We start from the raw sequence: 17,468 nt of genomic DNA, 5'->3' as shown, positions 1-17,468 counted from the left end.
TGTCTTAATTTTATAGTTTAGGCATCTAACTCTTGTTTTAATTTTAATTTTCGTACTTTTAATCGTAAAGTTGTTTGTATCTAACCCAAAATGTCAAATGATCCTTTTTTTTTTAAACGTCAATTGAGCCTCTCCTGACGTCATATGCATAGAAGATTACAAAATTTTCCCTCATTATAAGTGTTGCTCTCGCTATGCGTTTAGTGTTGCTCTCATTCACAATGCACAACCGATGTGATTATTTGTCAGATTACAAACAATTTGACAATCTCTCTTAAATGAAAATAAATAATAACATAAACCCTAAACAAACAATTCAGTTGTGTTTTCTTCGAAATTGAACTTCATTTGAACGATGAATACTTTGTTGACGGTGTTTTTTCGAATGGAACGAGCTTTTACAGCACAACCTTTCACAAGGGTCTTTCGTTTTTTAACGGTTGTGTAATAGTTGTGGTGTCTGAAAAAAGGCCTAAAACGAAAGAAACTATATGTAAGGGAAATGTGAGAGTGAGAGAGATCATGAAGTGAGATCGAAACCAATCATGAAACATAGACACATCGAGACAAGAGAGAGCATGATATAGCGAGAGTGATAAGAAACAATACTTAGTGAGAGCGATATTTAGCGATGGAGATACCTAGCGATACACTACGAGAGACAAATGTTCATAGTGATACATAACGACATATTTTGTATTGGATTTATGTTCAATTTCTTGTACTAGGTAACGACAAATGCTATCATGAGATTTGCAAATGACAGAAAAGTGTCTCCTTTTTCAATATGAAGGCGATTGGGATGGGAACCAAAATAATTTTTAAGTAGGATGTGAGCTGATCACAATAGTTATGCCTATTACACTAACGCCACCCCTTTTTCGACCTTCAGACACATCGTGAATTTTTTCCCCCTCAAAGTCTATGCAGAGTGTCATAAATGGATGAATATTTGGCCTTTTGATGATCTGTTTTAGGCAAATTTGGTATCACTTTTCTTTTTTTTTTTTAGAAAAACGCCTTGAATCCAAATTTCTAAATTCAAATTCCAAATTACAAGATCAACAAAATAAAATGACAAAAAACATAGGCCCTTTACATTAAAACAGTGAATCTATGGTCATTTTTACTATAAACATTTAATTGCAAACCAACATTCACAATACAATAATCCCACTGAACAAATGCAAATTTTGAAAATTTCTAATTAAAAATTAAGATGGTTTTGATACCAATTGGAGGGAATAAAGCCCTTATGCAGCGAAATATTTTATAGAGATTGATTCTCAATTTTAATTTGAGAAATTAGAAATACCAATACATTGGTAATTTTCAATGTTTACTAACTCTATAGTGTAGTGGGGTCTTGTAGCCTTTTATGTAGAATAGTGAAACCTTAACGCATAAAAGAAGAAGAAAACACGTAGTAAAATAGATTAAATAATGACAACTTGTGAAAATACAAGTTATTGTAGTCTTTTAAGTAAAATAATGAAGCCTTATCGCATAAGAAATGAAAAAAAACAAAGAAAAAAATTAGGTGACTTAGCTATGTCGTGAAATAAACGATATAAAAGAACCTTATCCGGTTTCATTGCTCTTTAGTGTTCTTATCGCAAGATTTTAAGTGAAATGGAGTAAAGCTTGGTGATACCATTTTTATGCAAGGAGACGTGTTCAACCTTGTTAACGAAAAGCAAAACAAGATAGGAGATTAAAGGACTAGCAGACAAAAATGATTGGCTGGAAATTCAAAGAAAGGACGAAAGGACGTTTGCGCGAAGCCACTGCAGCTTTTCAAAGACTTTAATGGCGTGTGGCATCATGTCAACATCTGTTCTCGCCTTTAAATAGAGTTTATCACTTCAAAACTGGTGTGTATAATTTTGGCCAGAGAGCAAGTTCCTATATCATCTGTCTTCTCCATTTCCTTGAGTTTTAGGTGAGAGCTTAGAACAAAAGGAGAGAGAGATTCATCCCCTCCATCTTTTCCATCACCAATAGGAAAAAATCAGAGCCAAAAGAGAGTATGCGAAATTATACTCTGCGGTGCAACATTTTTTGTGTACTCCATTTGTGTCATTTTATTGGGTTGTTTTGTAAGATAAACATCATGGTCAAAAGGTTCGACGTTATTATTATTAAAGCAATACATTCTTTATTCCATTCTCCCATATTTCTTACCTTTTCTATGTTCATCTATTTGGTTAGATAACTAGTGATAAACTGTATTTCAATGCTTAGAGAATCATAATGGTTGTATTATAAGTTTTGCCAAGTTAAATGTAAATATCTTGACATTGCTCATTCGATAGAAGATCAATGGTATTAATGGGAATCACCTAACAAATGAGAACCAAATTTAACTAAGCGAGTGGCGAAAGGATTGCAGCAAAGTGATCTTGTTGTCAAACTCATCCTTAGCATACATCACCAAAACGAAACTATGTGTGCAGTGAAAGCACTGAGAGGTTGCTCGCCTTAATAAATGATAAGTTTCTAATACTACATATTAGGTGATTTGATATAAAATAATGGCTTAACTATGTGTATTTGCATCCAGAGAGGCAAGTAAGTATGAGACAAAATGCTGAGAGGTTGCTCACCCTAATACTTAGCTAATAGATGCTTTATCAACCTGAAGCATTGAAGCACAAATTATCGCTAGTAGAGAATTAAACTTTTCTTCATCGTCATATCTATAGTGAGTTCATATTCTACAATCTCCCCTTGCCATGCTCACCTTGCACTGCCAAGCACGGTAGTGTAAATAACTAGGTTAATTGATATATTGTCCATAAAAATACTAAACAAAGTATATCACATGAATTAGTACGCAAATAAGATAACTAGGATCTTAAATTCCTTGTGTTCGACCTTGGACTTACCAGGAAACCTCACTTCACTTATACTTGGGTAATATAGAGAAAAACTTGTGCGAGAATGTTTAATCCCATCAACTAGCAATGTATGAATAAGAATGCTTTTTTTATTGCATCATCCTATTGAGTCGCCTAATAGTCATCCAATTAGGAGTCATGCATGTTACAATCACGAGCTTGATACTTGATAACAAAATTACATATATGTCCATATAAAAGAACAAATAAAACCAGCGTGATATAATGTGTGGCCAAAATTCATGCCGCCTATTGAATAGGAAACAGTGAAGCTTTCAAGGTCTTTTATCTTCTCTTGAAACAATTCTTGAAGACATCACTTGTTTCTTGCATTAGGAACCATCATTTCATACTCATTCAACCTTTTTCAGAAATTTGACATTTAAAGGCATCTACTCTAACGCTTCCACGAGCAAAATATTGATCTGAAGCTGCTTTAGCACGTTTAAAAAACACTTGAATTGTAGTTCGTTGTCTTTCTTCTTTAGACAACCAATAAATGGAGGAGGCAACAAAGGGTTAGATGATGACGCCTGGTTGGACACCTCTCTGCATTTTGAATCTCATATGTTTTTCTCCACTTTCTTGGTTCTTTATATGTTATTTTACAAGAAAGGAAAATCATTAGTGTAAGATAAAGTGCTAGAAGGAATATTAATACTCTTGGGAGGGTCACTTATGGTGTTGGGTGAAGAAGTAGATGAAATACATTCTTGGTCCGATTCCCGGATGGTTAAGAGCCTTCCACTTCTTAGTCTCACAACTTGACACTGATCGTTTCATGATATATCCTCCAACATGATTTGGTGTTTTAGTGTTGCTTGGGAGAGATCCTTTAGATCTTCCTATAATATTGCTTGCAATCTGCTCCACCTGGACTTTCAGATTGTGAATAGTATCAACTTGGCTTTGTAGGACATCATTCTTCTACATATACTCCCTAAAGAGATTTTCCATGGTTGATGATGAAAAAGAGGCGGTGTTGGCTTGGTTCTGTGGAGGTAGAGGATTATGTGACAAAGCGTTATGGTGTTCGTGGTGATAACCAAATGCTTCACAACGTACTCCACCACAGTGGCTACCTTGTTGTTGACTCAATCATCCTCATCCAAAATTAGGGCAATTTCTTCAACAAGGATTGTAGTTGTTCGAGTGTGGATCATTCTTGATGAATGCAACAATCTCAATGTTTTGTTGGCATGCGTCTGTGGTATGAGGTCCATCGCATCCCATACATCCTATTTACTTCAATTGCTTTGTTGTGTGAACTAATCCGTCTACGACATTAACTTGTGTTAAGTCCATAGATTGCAGTAGGTTGTTCATCGCAGTCATTTGTCCTACTAATTAATTAACCATTAATCAATCAGTTAATAATTAATTAAATCATATTTAATTAATATTTCAATTAAATATTATTTAATTAATATTTCTCCAATATCTTATAGTTTTATATTAATTTAATTAAATAATATTAAACTAAACTATTAATTAATTCTGCAATTAATTAATAACTAAACTAAATATTTTATATTTAACTTAAGTTAAATTTGAATCATATTCAAATATAAATTTCTCTCCTAACCAATAATTTTAATATGAATTCAATTCACATTAAATTAATATTTGAATTTCTCTCTTATAAATTAATTTTGAATCATATCCAAAATTAAATTTATATAATAAAATTTGATAAACTTTATATTATATATTATACTAATTCTCAAAGTAAATCTAAACATTTCAAATTACAACTAATATAAATAAATCTCATTACCCTTTATGAGCTAGGAAGGGGACCTAATGGTCCTACAGATCTGAAGCTACAACAATCTGAGATTAATTGGCTAAACTCATTAACTACATTAATCAATATTCGTTAACTGTGTGTACACTCCACTAAAGACTCACAGTTGAACTCTTCTCACTGTAGATATATTTATGTGACGATAGATATATACCAATAACAGTAAGTTAGTCCTAACGACCCTTCAACAGACCAAAAGCTTGTTTAATAACATTCCATGCAGATGAATGTTTCATGTTGAAGAACTCCTTCGGGGTTGTTGTCGCGTTTTCAGCTCCACGTCACTCTTGCAGGTGATATCATTGGCCTCTATACAGAGCCAAAAATCACTTTGCATTTGGGTACCCCACATCGCAAAGGTAGTAGTACCCTTGTATGATTTTTAATTTCGTTATACATACTCTGTGGGTATTAGAAAAGAGATAGGAACGAAGTAGTTTAGAAACAAGTAATGTTACCCCTTGGAACTCTTATTATGTTGGGTCTTGAAATGGCATCTCGTAGGATACGTGAGTCAACTACGGATCCTTCCCAGCCTAATAAGACGAAGAAAAACCCTCTTTCGTGTCGCATACATGTAGGACGCTCATGGCCACTTTACCCTTCTGGGTTTGATACCTAGGCCGATCACTTGTAGACACGTTCACTTTAATGTACATGTCATCTAAGGCCCTAAAGCAATTTTGCAGCACATAAGAAATGACCTATAAGAACTGCGACAATGTTGCTGTGCATCAAAAAAATGAATAGAACAAACCTAACCTCGAAACACCACCACCTAGCATATGCGCATGCACTCGTCACAGGCTGTGGTTTTGCTAATAACTTGTCGTGCAGACGAAGCACGACCATCAAGACTCGGTACTATCTCATTGGGCCATACGAACTTTCGTTGCATCTCGCGGTTCTTCACATCGTGTGCAAGCACATGGAGGAAAATAACAATCATCTCATCAACATGTCTATAATTTTTTTCAATTCTAATCCGGTCGTTGTTCATCCATCCGCGTACTTTCCTGACATACAAGGTCAGACACGTGTATCATGCAAAAGTACGCTAGGTGCCTAATCCTATGCCTAGTGTCACATGATACTTGAGGTAGCATCTTGTGGTCATTCAACGGTGCCTCCAGTGCCAGTAGGATCTTTGCGTTGGGTGACTGTGAAGGTAGTCAAAACTGCGAGCAGTTGTTGAAGATCCATTTCAAGTTATGCTAAGTGAGAACCTGTTGAACACTTTGATTAGCTAGATTTCAAAACATGTGTGTTCGATAGACGATGGTACATACTATATAATGTATGAACTGACTAAACTTACCTATTCATAATGCGTGTGCGACCTTCTATTGTAAAAGCCTAATTATGGGTTGCCTAAAATGATCTAATAAGTGGTACTACGTGGAAAACCCAAGAAGGTTGATTTATTTGTGCGATTAGAAGATTTATTTTTTATCTCGATGACTTGGATTGTTCTATTTATATGACCATTATGAAAAGTTCATATTTGAAAAATGTACAAAAATGTGAAAAATATAAGTAAGAGTATCATTTAGTGTTTTGAGTGGAAAAAAATTTCAATCGTGAGATAGATGACCAATATTTTTACAAAACGATATTCTAAATATGGATTGTGATCCTTCATTTACAAAAGTGAAATTAGTCCTCGTATTTATGCATTTGCTGCAAAAAAATGTACCATGTGAATGCGAAGAGAAGGGTAAACATAAATTGGATCATATCAAAAGCATCGTTTATTAAGGAAAAAAATAAAATGTCCACCTGCATTAAATTTAAGCAGCGTTAAGCGAAAGTCCAAATACATTAATGTAATAATTCTACTATTCATACATGGTACAAAGAAGACATACAATGCAACATAAAATAACCTACGTTTGTGAAATATGTAGAAAATATAAACGTCGATCTATGTACTCGATCGCACTGCATAAGTCAAGGAAGAAACATATATCCGGACAACGAACTCTTGATTTTGATGGTGGGCAAGAAAAGAAAAGAAAAATTGATGTGAGAACATACCTTTTAATATGGACCTAACCACAAGTACAAATGATATAGGAAGAAACAGTTAACATTTAAATAGAAATGAAAAGGTGACAAGTTGGAAAGTTTTGTTTTCTGCCTCAGAGAAAGGAAGTTCGTTCAAAATTTTGAAATCGAACTTCATATGAAGAAACAAGTGTCGTCACATATGCAATGCATCAAATGTGGTGATCATATGAAAGACATGGAGATCTGATCAAATGTGGTGATATGAAGGACATGGAAATCCTATCAAATATGGTGATCTAAAAGGCTTGGAAAACACGTAATGCAACAAATGATAGTATAGCATGAATGCAAAATAAGTACACATATACATATCGGTACATGACAATCAAGAACATTCCATGAAGAAAATGAATATCGAAAGTAAACATATGTACGAATATGGAAGGGAAAACGAACAAATGCACAACAATTAAGAACAACAATCAACAATAGCATTGAAGCACAATAATTAAGCAAAAGGGACGATGTATATATAGGAAGGGAAGGCAAAAATTACTTATTCATTGAAGACCCCAACTAAAAAAATTATATCACTATGCAATGTGATAGGTGGAGTGGACAACACAGACAAGAGAAGATGCTCAAACGACTATTCATGGGCAGACAACACATGTTAGAGAGAGACAATCAAAGAGAAAGATAGAACATAACAGAGAAAGCTAAACATGAAAATTTTCTAATATTGGAGACAAAAAAAAAAAAAAAAAAAAACTGGAACACCACGGTCATAGAGATACACACAAATGCAAAGTCTACATACATAAATCTAAACCTGAACACTACAACATCATACATAGGTACAAAACATAACACAATATTTCGTGAAAAAAAACAAAGACAGTCATTCGACCAAAAAAGAAAAAGGATATCATGATAGGCAAATGAACCCACGAAACAGAACAAGGAAATCACAAATGAGAAAAATAGACATCAACACATTCATTTGACAAATTAACCCACAAAATAGGAGAAGGACATCACGACCAGAAAAGAAAAATACTTGATCACGTTAATCCACCAAAAAAACCCACGAAACAGAACATGGAAAAAAAAAGAAGGAATTAACATATATATGTAAATTGGAAGGGGAAGCTCATCATCTACAATGGAAGAGAACGAAGAAAATTTACCTCAATCCATACCTTGCTTGGAACCACCAAAGCCACAACCGAGGTAGTATCCATCACTCATCAGTAGAGAGAAGTCGGAGCAACAGTGTAGTTAACCGAGCGACAAGGGGAAAACCAAGCGTGAAGGTGAGCTCCAAGCGACAAGTCCAGAAGACAAGCCATGCAAGGAATCGGGAATCCAGTCAACGAAACTCTAGTCGATAGGATGGAAACGGAGACCATATTCCTTTCCCCCCTTAATCTTTGCCCCAAACATGGAAAGGACTAACTCCTTCCTTTCATTTTCCTCCCCAGATAACTCCTTGTAGGATTATGATTAGTTTCTTTTATTTATTAAGATTATAATTATTTTCTTTTATTAATTATGATTAAGATTAGTTTGCTTTTTAATTATAAATATAGTACTTGGCTTCTTTTATTCACAATTTTTAAACATTAATAAAATTCTCACATTTGATATATACATCACAAGAAACTAGATGAAAACTTAAAGGAAAATTCACCCAAAACTGGTATTTTATAGCGACCACAAGTGTTGGCGATAGTAACCTATCGACATTGGCAGATCTTGACCCACAATGTGTGAGGACAAAAATCATCGACACAAACTGGGCATCAGAGAGCGATGCGGTGGAACTCGATTCACAAACGAAGGACAATTGTACGATCACGAAGGTGATTGACAACGACGGGCGTGAGTTGAAACACACGGGAGAGAAAGAGAGAAAGGGTAGGCCACATATCTATTTAATATATGAAAATTGCATCAAATGATAAAAACATTTAGAAAAAAAACAACTCTCATGACACCTATTTTTTTTGCATATTGCAAATATGAAAAAATTAGTGATATCAGACGACTACCAGACGGTAATCATAGAACTATCGGTGGGCTATCAGACAACAATAATAGAGTTATCAACATTTAAATTTGCTACTTTTGCAATTTAAAAAATACAGTGACGTGGACCTTATTATCATAAATTTTTTTACTGTTTTTGCAAGGACCTCTTTAATATATAGTATGTAAAATTTTTTAGTTACGCTACTTCGTGAAGAAGGAGATGCAAAGAGAGGTTTTTTTCTATTTTCTTTTCCTTTTAACCTTTAACCCTAACTATGTAGTATATAAAAACTATACATATCTATTTAATTAAAACTCCAAAAAATCATAAAATTTAAACCCAATTCCTTATGCACTTTTAATTCTAAATCCATTAATTCATATAGCAAATCCAAATATTTTATCAATTAGTCCAATATTTCAAATCTTCCACCACTTACCATCCAAATTGAACTATCTTAATCACACCAATTTTGCTTTTTGAACTCAAATATTCAAAATGGTGGCTAAACAATTTCAAATAACTAAAATACCAAATTACCTTAAAATTTGCAGGATGTCTCATGCCCAAACTCAAATTTGCAATAAATTAAATATATCTGAACTGAAACATATTGTTACATAGTATATATAGTAATATAAAATAACTTATAAACATATACATATTAATTCTCTTTCCATGCAGCAAATCAATTCACAATGACTTTGGTTAGGGAGAAGGAAATTTGGATGCATTTCCAATGCAAGAATCCACAGCTTCACCTACCGATAGGAAAACCCTTCCTTCAATTCTTTCAACAAACTTTGTTTTTTTTAGTTTGTGGATCACTTCCCATTTTGGACTTGCTATTGTTAGCTGCAAAAAACAAGTCAACAAAATTCAAATCTATAGCTATCACCTTTCTTCTTCTTCATCATCTTATTGAGATTACATGCTAAATTAAATCAAATCCCATTTGGATTTTTTTTTTCTTTTTAGTTCAGTAAGCAATAAATTGAAGTATGTAACTAGAGTAGATTTATCTTACTTGTATGCCATGTAACAACAACCTTTTGTGAAGTTCCTCTAAAACAATGATTCCTGATGTATCGATACTCATGACATCTATATCAACACAGATATTTTTGTCAACTTTCATTATGGGAAATTGAAAGATTCTTTTAATTACAAAAGAAAAACTTTTTTTTCACAACCTTAGGTCAAATAATTTTACTGACGAATAACTCTGTTGGGTTTTGTACTTTTTTTTAAATAAAGAAGACCACATTTGTGAAAACAGAAGACATGAGAAAAAAATTAAACGTAAAAGAAATTTATGTTATTTCATTTTGTCATTAATACTTTAAAAATGTCTAACTTTTATCCATATATACTTTTTAGTAAATTTCAAAATTAAACTTTCTGTAATTGGTTCAGTTTAGGAAAAATGCTATAAATGATAAAAATACTAACATCTACAAATATTACAAAAAATTTTTAATGGCGTACAAAATGATAGATCTATCTGTTTCTATTAACATCTATTAGCCTATGTTATTTGGTGAATTAATAGTAATCTATCAATGTCTATCAACATGATATTTTACTGTATTATGAATATTTTTATACGTTTTACTATATATTTGAAAACAATACGTTAGTTTATTAATCATTTTTAGAAAATCGTTAAAAATAGAAAATTTGACAAAATATTTACAAGTTATATCAAAATTTCAAGATAGCCAGTAATATCTTTCCATCGGTGACATTGATAGCTAGTAATAGGATGTCACCGATAGAAGATATATATCATGGACTATCGTTAATAGAATAAAGTTTTTTATTTGTAAATATTTTAATTTATTTTACTATTTTAAAAAATGTTTTATATAAATTGTGAAAGTATATTCAAGTAATGTCTTTAATTTCTTATATTAACATAGAATTGTGATAAGAAGTATTTAAAGAACTAAATTTAGAATTTATAAAAAAAAAAACAAATTAGGATTTATTAAAAAAAAAAAAAAGACTAACACTAGTCAATCTTGAAAACATGATTATGGAAATACACGCAAACCCACTAAAAATTAGAAACCCTAACTAAGTACTAAAAAATTTATGGAGGCCTCGTATATTTGGTTTTCTTAATTTTTCTTATAGTTGAATTTTTAATTAAATTTAGAAAATAAAAACAAGGTTTAACAAATTTTTAAAATAGTAGAAAGTAAATAACAAAATAAGAAAATATAGAGTGGAACAAGTTTTTAAATGCTTCATTCTTAAAAACAAAATAATTATTAAAAACCAAATAGTCAGTAAACAAGTGATTTACCAATTTATTTGTGCTGAGTTTAATTATTGAAACAGAAGAGGAAAATTTTATTATATGAAACTTAGTGTGTTAAATTAGATAAAAGAGCTTACTGCACATGTCAACAACAAGTTGTTTAGGCTGATCTTTTATTGCAATATCATCACCATCTTCATCTTCTTCTACTAATCTCATTATCCTGTTCATAAACCATATTGAAATTAGAAAGGCCCTTTGAGAAGAAAGGACAGAAGAAAGAAAAAAAGAAGACACTGAATAAGATGCATATCATATTATAATATAGTTAATAAATTATATATCAAAACCTGTCCCTAATGAAACTGGCATTGGCAAAACAAAGCAAGGCAGAGTTAATTCTGATAATGGAGAATCCTTGAGTTTTGGTGGCCATGGGAAATTGCTTCCTGTTACAAAACATGTCACTCCTTGGAAGCCTTCCCACCTCTTCAGTCCCTGGTCTTATTGAAATCAACAATATCTTTGCAAATGAAATTCCAACCTGAACTTTAAATTTAATCATTAATTTCTTTGGGTTAATCTATGTGTGAAACCAAAATAAATAAATAGTTAAAAATAACAATAATGAAATACAAGGAACAGACAAATACTCACGAGACAAAGAAGACCATCATCGAATGACTAAAACATATAGCAAAAATAAACTAAACCTAACCATTTTGTCGTTCTTAAACAACTTGTTCTCACGTCACAAAGTATGTATTATTGCTCTCACAACTTTGAAACATCTAATAAGAACAGCACCTCTACATAGCATACCTTCTCGCAACTTAAGCTTTTGTTTCACCCTCAAATATTAGCATACCAAAGACAATTGTTTTCAATTATATCCCCCACAATTACTTCATTCCTAACAATAGGATTCCACGTAGTCTCGAGTTCGACATGAACTAGTATACTTTCAGTGAGCTTTTTCTCTACTCTTTTAAAATTTTATGATCGATTGTTTATTTGAGTCTTGCATAAATTAACAATATTATTTTTATCACATCCCTAGTGATTTTGGAATTGTTAATTTTATTTTTCCTATGTTTAATATCACTTTGAAATACACATTTACTTATTACAACGTTTAACTTTACACTTTTAAATATATATATATATATATATATATATATATATATATATTCCACTCATTAAAATTGAAAAATGATAATGGATAGCATTATGAAAATATGATATAATAAATATAGTATATTTATTTAGAAATTTGTAAATATGGCATAATTCTCACTTTCAAAATACTCTCCATTTTAAATTTGTTATTATTCTCAAACCACTCTTCAATAATTCATTTCTCCGCCCCTTTTTGATGTCCTAATCATCCATTATTTATTCTTCCATTTTTTAAGGTGCTAATCATTCTTTTTTATAGAAAAAAAACGATTTGTTCTTCTGGTCTTAATCTTGATTTTAGGATATCAATATTACATTAATTAAAATATAAAATATAATAGTTGTTGATCGAAGTAATTTAACTTTGTTTTTTTATTTTTATCAACTTTCTTTGATGTGTATTTTGAGTTGAATCTGATTTCAAATGATTTTGTTTTATTTTTTTACATTTGTTTTATTTTGGTTTTACTTTGTATCATTTTTGTATATTGGTGTTGTGACGTACTTATATTATATATATTAATTGGTTGATATACATACTACGTCATTTTCATTTTTTCAAACTTTATGTAGTTCATTAAATATAAATATATAACTCAGGATATCTTTATCAAGTATATCAACAATATATTATTAAAGCATATCAGTAAAGTGAATCATTATCAAGTAGATAAATCAAGTTTACAAGAGTATCAATAGTGTATCAAGTGTATATAAGTAGAACTTTAAGCATATCACGTGTATTTAATCAATCAAGTGTATAAGTGAAAAATGCTAAGTGCATATGCAAAACATTGGATGTATCAAACATATCACGTGCATCAAGTATCAAATTTGTTGAATGTATAAATGAAGCATAACAAGATCTTTAATAGTTCATCAAGTATATCAAACTCATCAGCAAAACCTTTTAAGTGTATCCAGACCTAAAGAGTATCAAGTGTATAAAAAAGAATCAAGTGTAACAAGAAATATTAGCTGTATCAAGAAGTATATTAGGTGTATCAAATGACATCGAGTATATCAAAAAGTATCATGATGCACATCAAGTGTATCAAAGTCCAAAAGTTATCAAGAAATATCAAATGTATGTCAAGTGTATAAAAAAGTATGAGGTGTATCAAAAGATATTAAGTGTATGAGGTTTGCATCAACTATATCAAATGTATCAAATGTATATCAATAAGAAAGACATTTGTTACATTTTATATCTTGTATATGTGAGTAGAACTTTGTTTTTGCCACTTTTGCAAACAATAAATTTGTGTGGTGTGGACTTTATTATTATAACTTTTTCTCTTTTTGACAAGTTTCCATTAAAATTAGTAATAACATTTTGAGTGATTTTAAAATTGAGATAATAGATTATTCCATTTGAGTATTTGTGTCAAGTATACAATTATTGAGTTCATTATTCAATGAACCAAACCAAATCTCAACTTGTTGTGGAAACTCATTTTAAAAATGGTTGTTGGGTGGATTCGATTTCTAAGATCCAATGTGATAATGTTTCTATTTCTTATTTTCATTCTTGATCTTTTTTTTTTTATAGTAAAGTTAATAACCCTTCATGTTGTCTTTGATTTTAAAAAACAAACCACATATACAAGTTATAAATTAGTTTTAATATTTACATGAGAAAGAGAGAAAAAGAGGTTACCGCCACAAGAAGGCCAAATTCCACCGAATGAAACAAGACACCAAGGAAAGCTCCAAGACAAGCAAGAAAGTCAAGCTTGTCAACCTTCCATATACGCACAGCTTCATTTATATCAACAAGACCAGGAAGAGCTGATAGAATTATTGATGCCAAAATTGCCATTGGAGTGAAGTATAAAAACCGAGTAAAAAATTGGAGTGTCACCATCACTGTTATTGCCATCACTATATTTGACAGTACACTTTCACATCCAGCACTATAATTCACTGCAGTTCTTGAGAATGACCCTAGATTTCATAACAATATTATATTATACCATATTTTCAAATTATTAATCAAAACCCCCCTTAATATAATAACACAATTATTTTTATTTAAATACTAACCAGTTGCTATGTAACAAGACGTTAAAGAGCCTATTATGTTCATGAATCCAATGGCTATCATCTCCTTGTTCCCATCAATGTTGTACCCTTTAATCGACGCAAACGATCGGCCTACCGCAATAGCTTCCTTTGAAAAAGACACCACAACATTATATACTATGAGTCACTATTAAATAACTCAACTCCACCTCTCTCTCTCTTTTTCTTTCTCTTTCCCTCCCTCTAACACGATCGAACTTCATACTAAACAACCCAACTCTCGTATTAACTTTATAAACTTCTAACTTAACTCAACACCATTGTAGTTTCTAATGTATATTTGGAAATGTTTAATGGAGATTTGTTCTCATGTAGTAATTAAGGTGAATTGGGAAACTCAACTGTGAGAGCTATAAGGGCAGCAATAAGGCCAGATTTCGCAGCTAACCCAACAGTTGTGCTATTCAATTGAAGCTGATGAATGGAAATTGGGTTCAGTCCTTCTTTCACTTCCTTCACGATCTTGACTCCATGTTTGTCAGCTCTTGAAACAAACACTATCAAAGTTGAAAGAATTACTGATATGAGAGGAGCAATGGCTGACACCCAAAACAGCTTCTTATTCCTTCTCCCCTGCATTCCAACTTTAATATTAAACCAAAATTCTCATTTTTTTTCTCTTAGTTTAAAATTTTGACTTTTATAGAAGCGTTCAGAAAGAAAGTTAATCTTCCTAGCCAAAGTGGGATTTGGTGCTGTGACTTACTATGAACCTGGCTACAAGGAGAAAGATTAGGAAGGAGCAGCCAATTACAATGTTCAAAGGGTACCACTGCAAAAAGAAGAAAAAAATAAGTTCAAAACTTTGAAGCTTTTTGTCTTTCTGATCTCATGACTTGAAACAGAAAACATACTGTTTGATGAACAGATCTGACAACAGATTTCAATACAGAAACCACATCAGTTTTGGTAGTGAAATTGCTGATTGCAAGCAATCCTTTCATTTGTTGAAGACCAATGAGAATGGCAGCTCCAGCCATGAACCCAACAATGGCAGCATGAGACAAAAAGTCCACAAGAAAACCCAATCTGCAGAGAGAGAGAAAATCAAAACAAAAACTAAAAATTTTAGCTAAAAAAGTTGATCCAAAAAGAGAAAAACCAAACCTCAAGAGGCCAAATGAAGCTTGGAAAATCCCAGCAAACAAAGTGACAGTGAAAACAAGGCGTCTATAAGCAACAGGATCAGCAACAGGATCTTGAATTTCTTGAAGCATAGATGAAAGAAGCAATGAAACCACAGCCACTGGTCCAATTGCGATCTCTCTTGAACTCCCCATAAATGCATAAATCAAAGGAGGAACAACACTTGTATCTAAATAAAATAAACAAAATGTTGAAAAAAAAAAAAAGAGGCATCAATCAAAACAACAAAAATGATAAAAAAAAAAAAAAAAAAAAGCGAACACTTACATAGACCAAACTGCGGATCAAGCTTCGCCAAATTAGCATACCCAATACTCTGTTTCAAAACCGAAACACTTCAAATTAGAAATAAAGAAAAACCAAAACAGGAAAGAAAAACAGAGATTTTTTATTTTATTGAAATTACTTGAGGTATGCAGAGACTGGCGAGTGTTAAACCAGCCATGAGGTCGTTTTTGAACTTGGAAGCTTTGTAATTTCGAGCTAATTTAAGGATGGGGAACACTCTTTGCAAAAGGGTAATTATAGTTTTGAAAATGCTCTGTTTTTCAGAGCTTGAAGAAGAAACTTTTTTGTTTGGGTTCTTTCTGCAACTTCGAGGAATGGCAGTTTCGTTGATGACTCCGACAATTTGTTCCCAGAAAGTTGGAGGGTCGGGGGAATTGAGTAGCCATTCAGAGGTTTGTGCTCCGGGAACGGCAACGGCGCCGGCATGAATATGGTTGTCGGTGATTTCTACAGAGAAAGTTTGGGAAGGCAAGGAATCCATTAGGGAGTGTGTTTTGATTTTGAAGTGTTTGGGAGAACACTGAGAGTTGCTCTGTTTTTGCTTTTTATTTGTCTATGAACCTTCGGTTTGTTGTTTATATATTATCATTCCAGAAACTCTGTTTGGGACTAAAACTCTGACTTACTTGTACATCCAATCATCACCTATTTCTTAAGTAGGAAATTTGGATATATTTTAATTCTCAATCAAAGTTCTTTTTTTCTTTGTCAAATTTTGTGAATTAGTATTAAAAGGTATTTCTTTACATTTCAGACCTACTTAATTTTCTATCAAATTCAATTATAAACTATTTGATTGGTGTGAATGACACAAAATGATGGATCCATTCTAAAATGCATTTAAATACTTCTCGTTAATAATTAAAACACCTATATTTTTTATTTTCATTTTTAAAGAATCATAAAAATGTACATTTTTAACCTAAAAACGAAGCGTTAGACGAAATTAACGAATAGAACATGTTTTGAGGAAAAAATATAAAATAAAGCATTTGAATTTGTGGACGAATTTAGACCAAATAGAATGTAGGTACTAAGGTTAGCTCTTTTCTTAGCCATAAAGTCCCATTTAATTAATATTTAATTTATTAAAATTTTCAAAATTAAAGTCTAACAAACTTTTTTATTTTATAAAACCTTGTTTATATTCATGTTTTTAAAAATTAAATCATGTTATAAAAAATAGTTTCTAAAAGTTTGTTTGTTATAATTTTGTTTAGAATACAAATCTTTTATATGAAAAGGTGAAATTTTTTGTAAAAAATTGAGCGGAAACAAACATAGTTTCAAACAAAAGTTAAGACCTCATCTAATAATTTTTTAGCTTTATCAAAATTAAACTTATCTTTGTTAAGTATAATAGTTGAATTTTTAACTAAATTCAAAAAACGAGGTGGAGAGGTGATTGAGTTTTGATATTTCGAAGAGGAGGACTAATGGGTTTGGAATTTTAGGGACGCGATTTTGATTTTAGGCGCTCTTCTGGAGGCAGGAAGGTAAGCGGTTTAGGGCTTTAATGGTCACATGTAGCTTTCATCGCTTTTCTTTTTGTTGCAAGCTAGATGCGCCATCAAGGACCTTTATTTTCTTAAGTGGTGGTGGCATTGGGAAAACCTCATCTTCTTTTATGCGATTATTTTATTCTTCTCCCTTAATAAATGTTTTTAGGTGTCTTTCTTCTTTGTTTTTTTTTTTTTTTAAATTTTGTTAGAGCATCATGGTAGAGTCACCTTAAAACATACATCGCCAAGA

At 31.8% G+C, this 17,468-nt stretch overlaps 1 protein-coding gene across 1 annotated transcript; it reads right to left on the bottom strand.

The window, feature by feature from the left end:
• Window positions 1-9,272: 9,272 nt before the first annotated feature.
• On the bottom strand, window positions 9,273-16,314 carry LOC101211892 (low affinity sulfate transporter 3). Its single transcript, XM_004140324.3, has 12 exons — window positions 15,835-16,314; window positions 15,696-15,744; window positions 15,390-15,597; window positions 15,137-15,311; window positions 14,989-15,054; window positions 14,625-14,855; window positions 14,244-14,370; window positions 13,858-14,144; window positions 11,369-11,562; window positions 11,156-11,241; window positions 9,780-9,856; window positions 9,273-9,607 (listed from the first exon to the last, which is right to left on the bottom strand). The coding sequence occupies exons 1-12, from the start codon at window positions 16,195-16,197 to the stop codon at window positions 9,461-9,463; spliced, it is 2,010 nt and encodes a 669-aa protein (XP_004140372.1). The 5' UTR covers window positions 16,198-16,314; the 3' UTR covers window positions 9,273-9,460.
• Window positions 16,315-17,468: the final 1,154 nt, after the last annotated feature.

This window comes from Cucumis sativus, chromosome 5, assembly GCF_000004075.3.
Source record: "Cucumis sativus cultivar 9930 chromosome 5, Cucumber_9930_V3, whole genome shotgun sequence".
Taxonomy (NCBI): domain Eukaryota; kingdom Viridiplantae; phylum Streptophyta; class Magnoliopsida; order Cucurbitales; family Cucurbitaceae; genus Cucumis; species Cucumis sativus.
This window is presented reverse-complemented; position numbering and strand designations above follow the sequence as displayed.

Excerpts from the sequence above, each read along its gene's own strand:
- LOC101211892 (XM_004140324.3), bottom strand. The coding sequence starts at position 16,197 with ATGGATTCCTTGCCTTCCCAAACTTTCTCTGTAGAAATCACCGACAAC. Across the intron at positions 15,745-15,834 it reads CCAGTCTCTGCATACCTCAA|AGTATTGGGTATGCTAATTT; the intron begins GTAATTTCAATA and ends GTTTTGAAACAG. Across the intron at positions 11,563-13,857 it reads AATTTGGCCTTCTTGTGGCG|GTTGGAATTTCATTTGCAAA; the intron begins GTAACCTCTTTT and ends TTTAAAGTTCAG.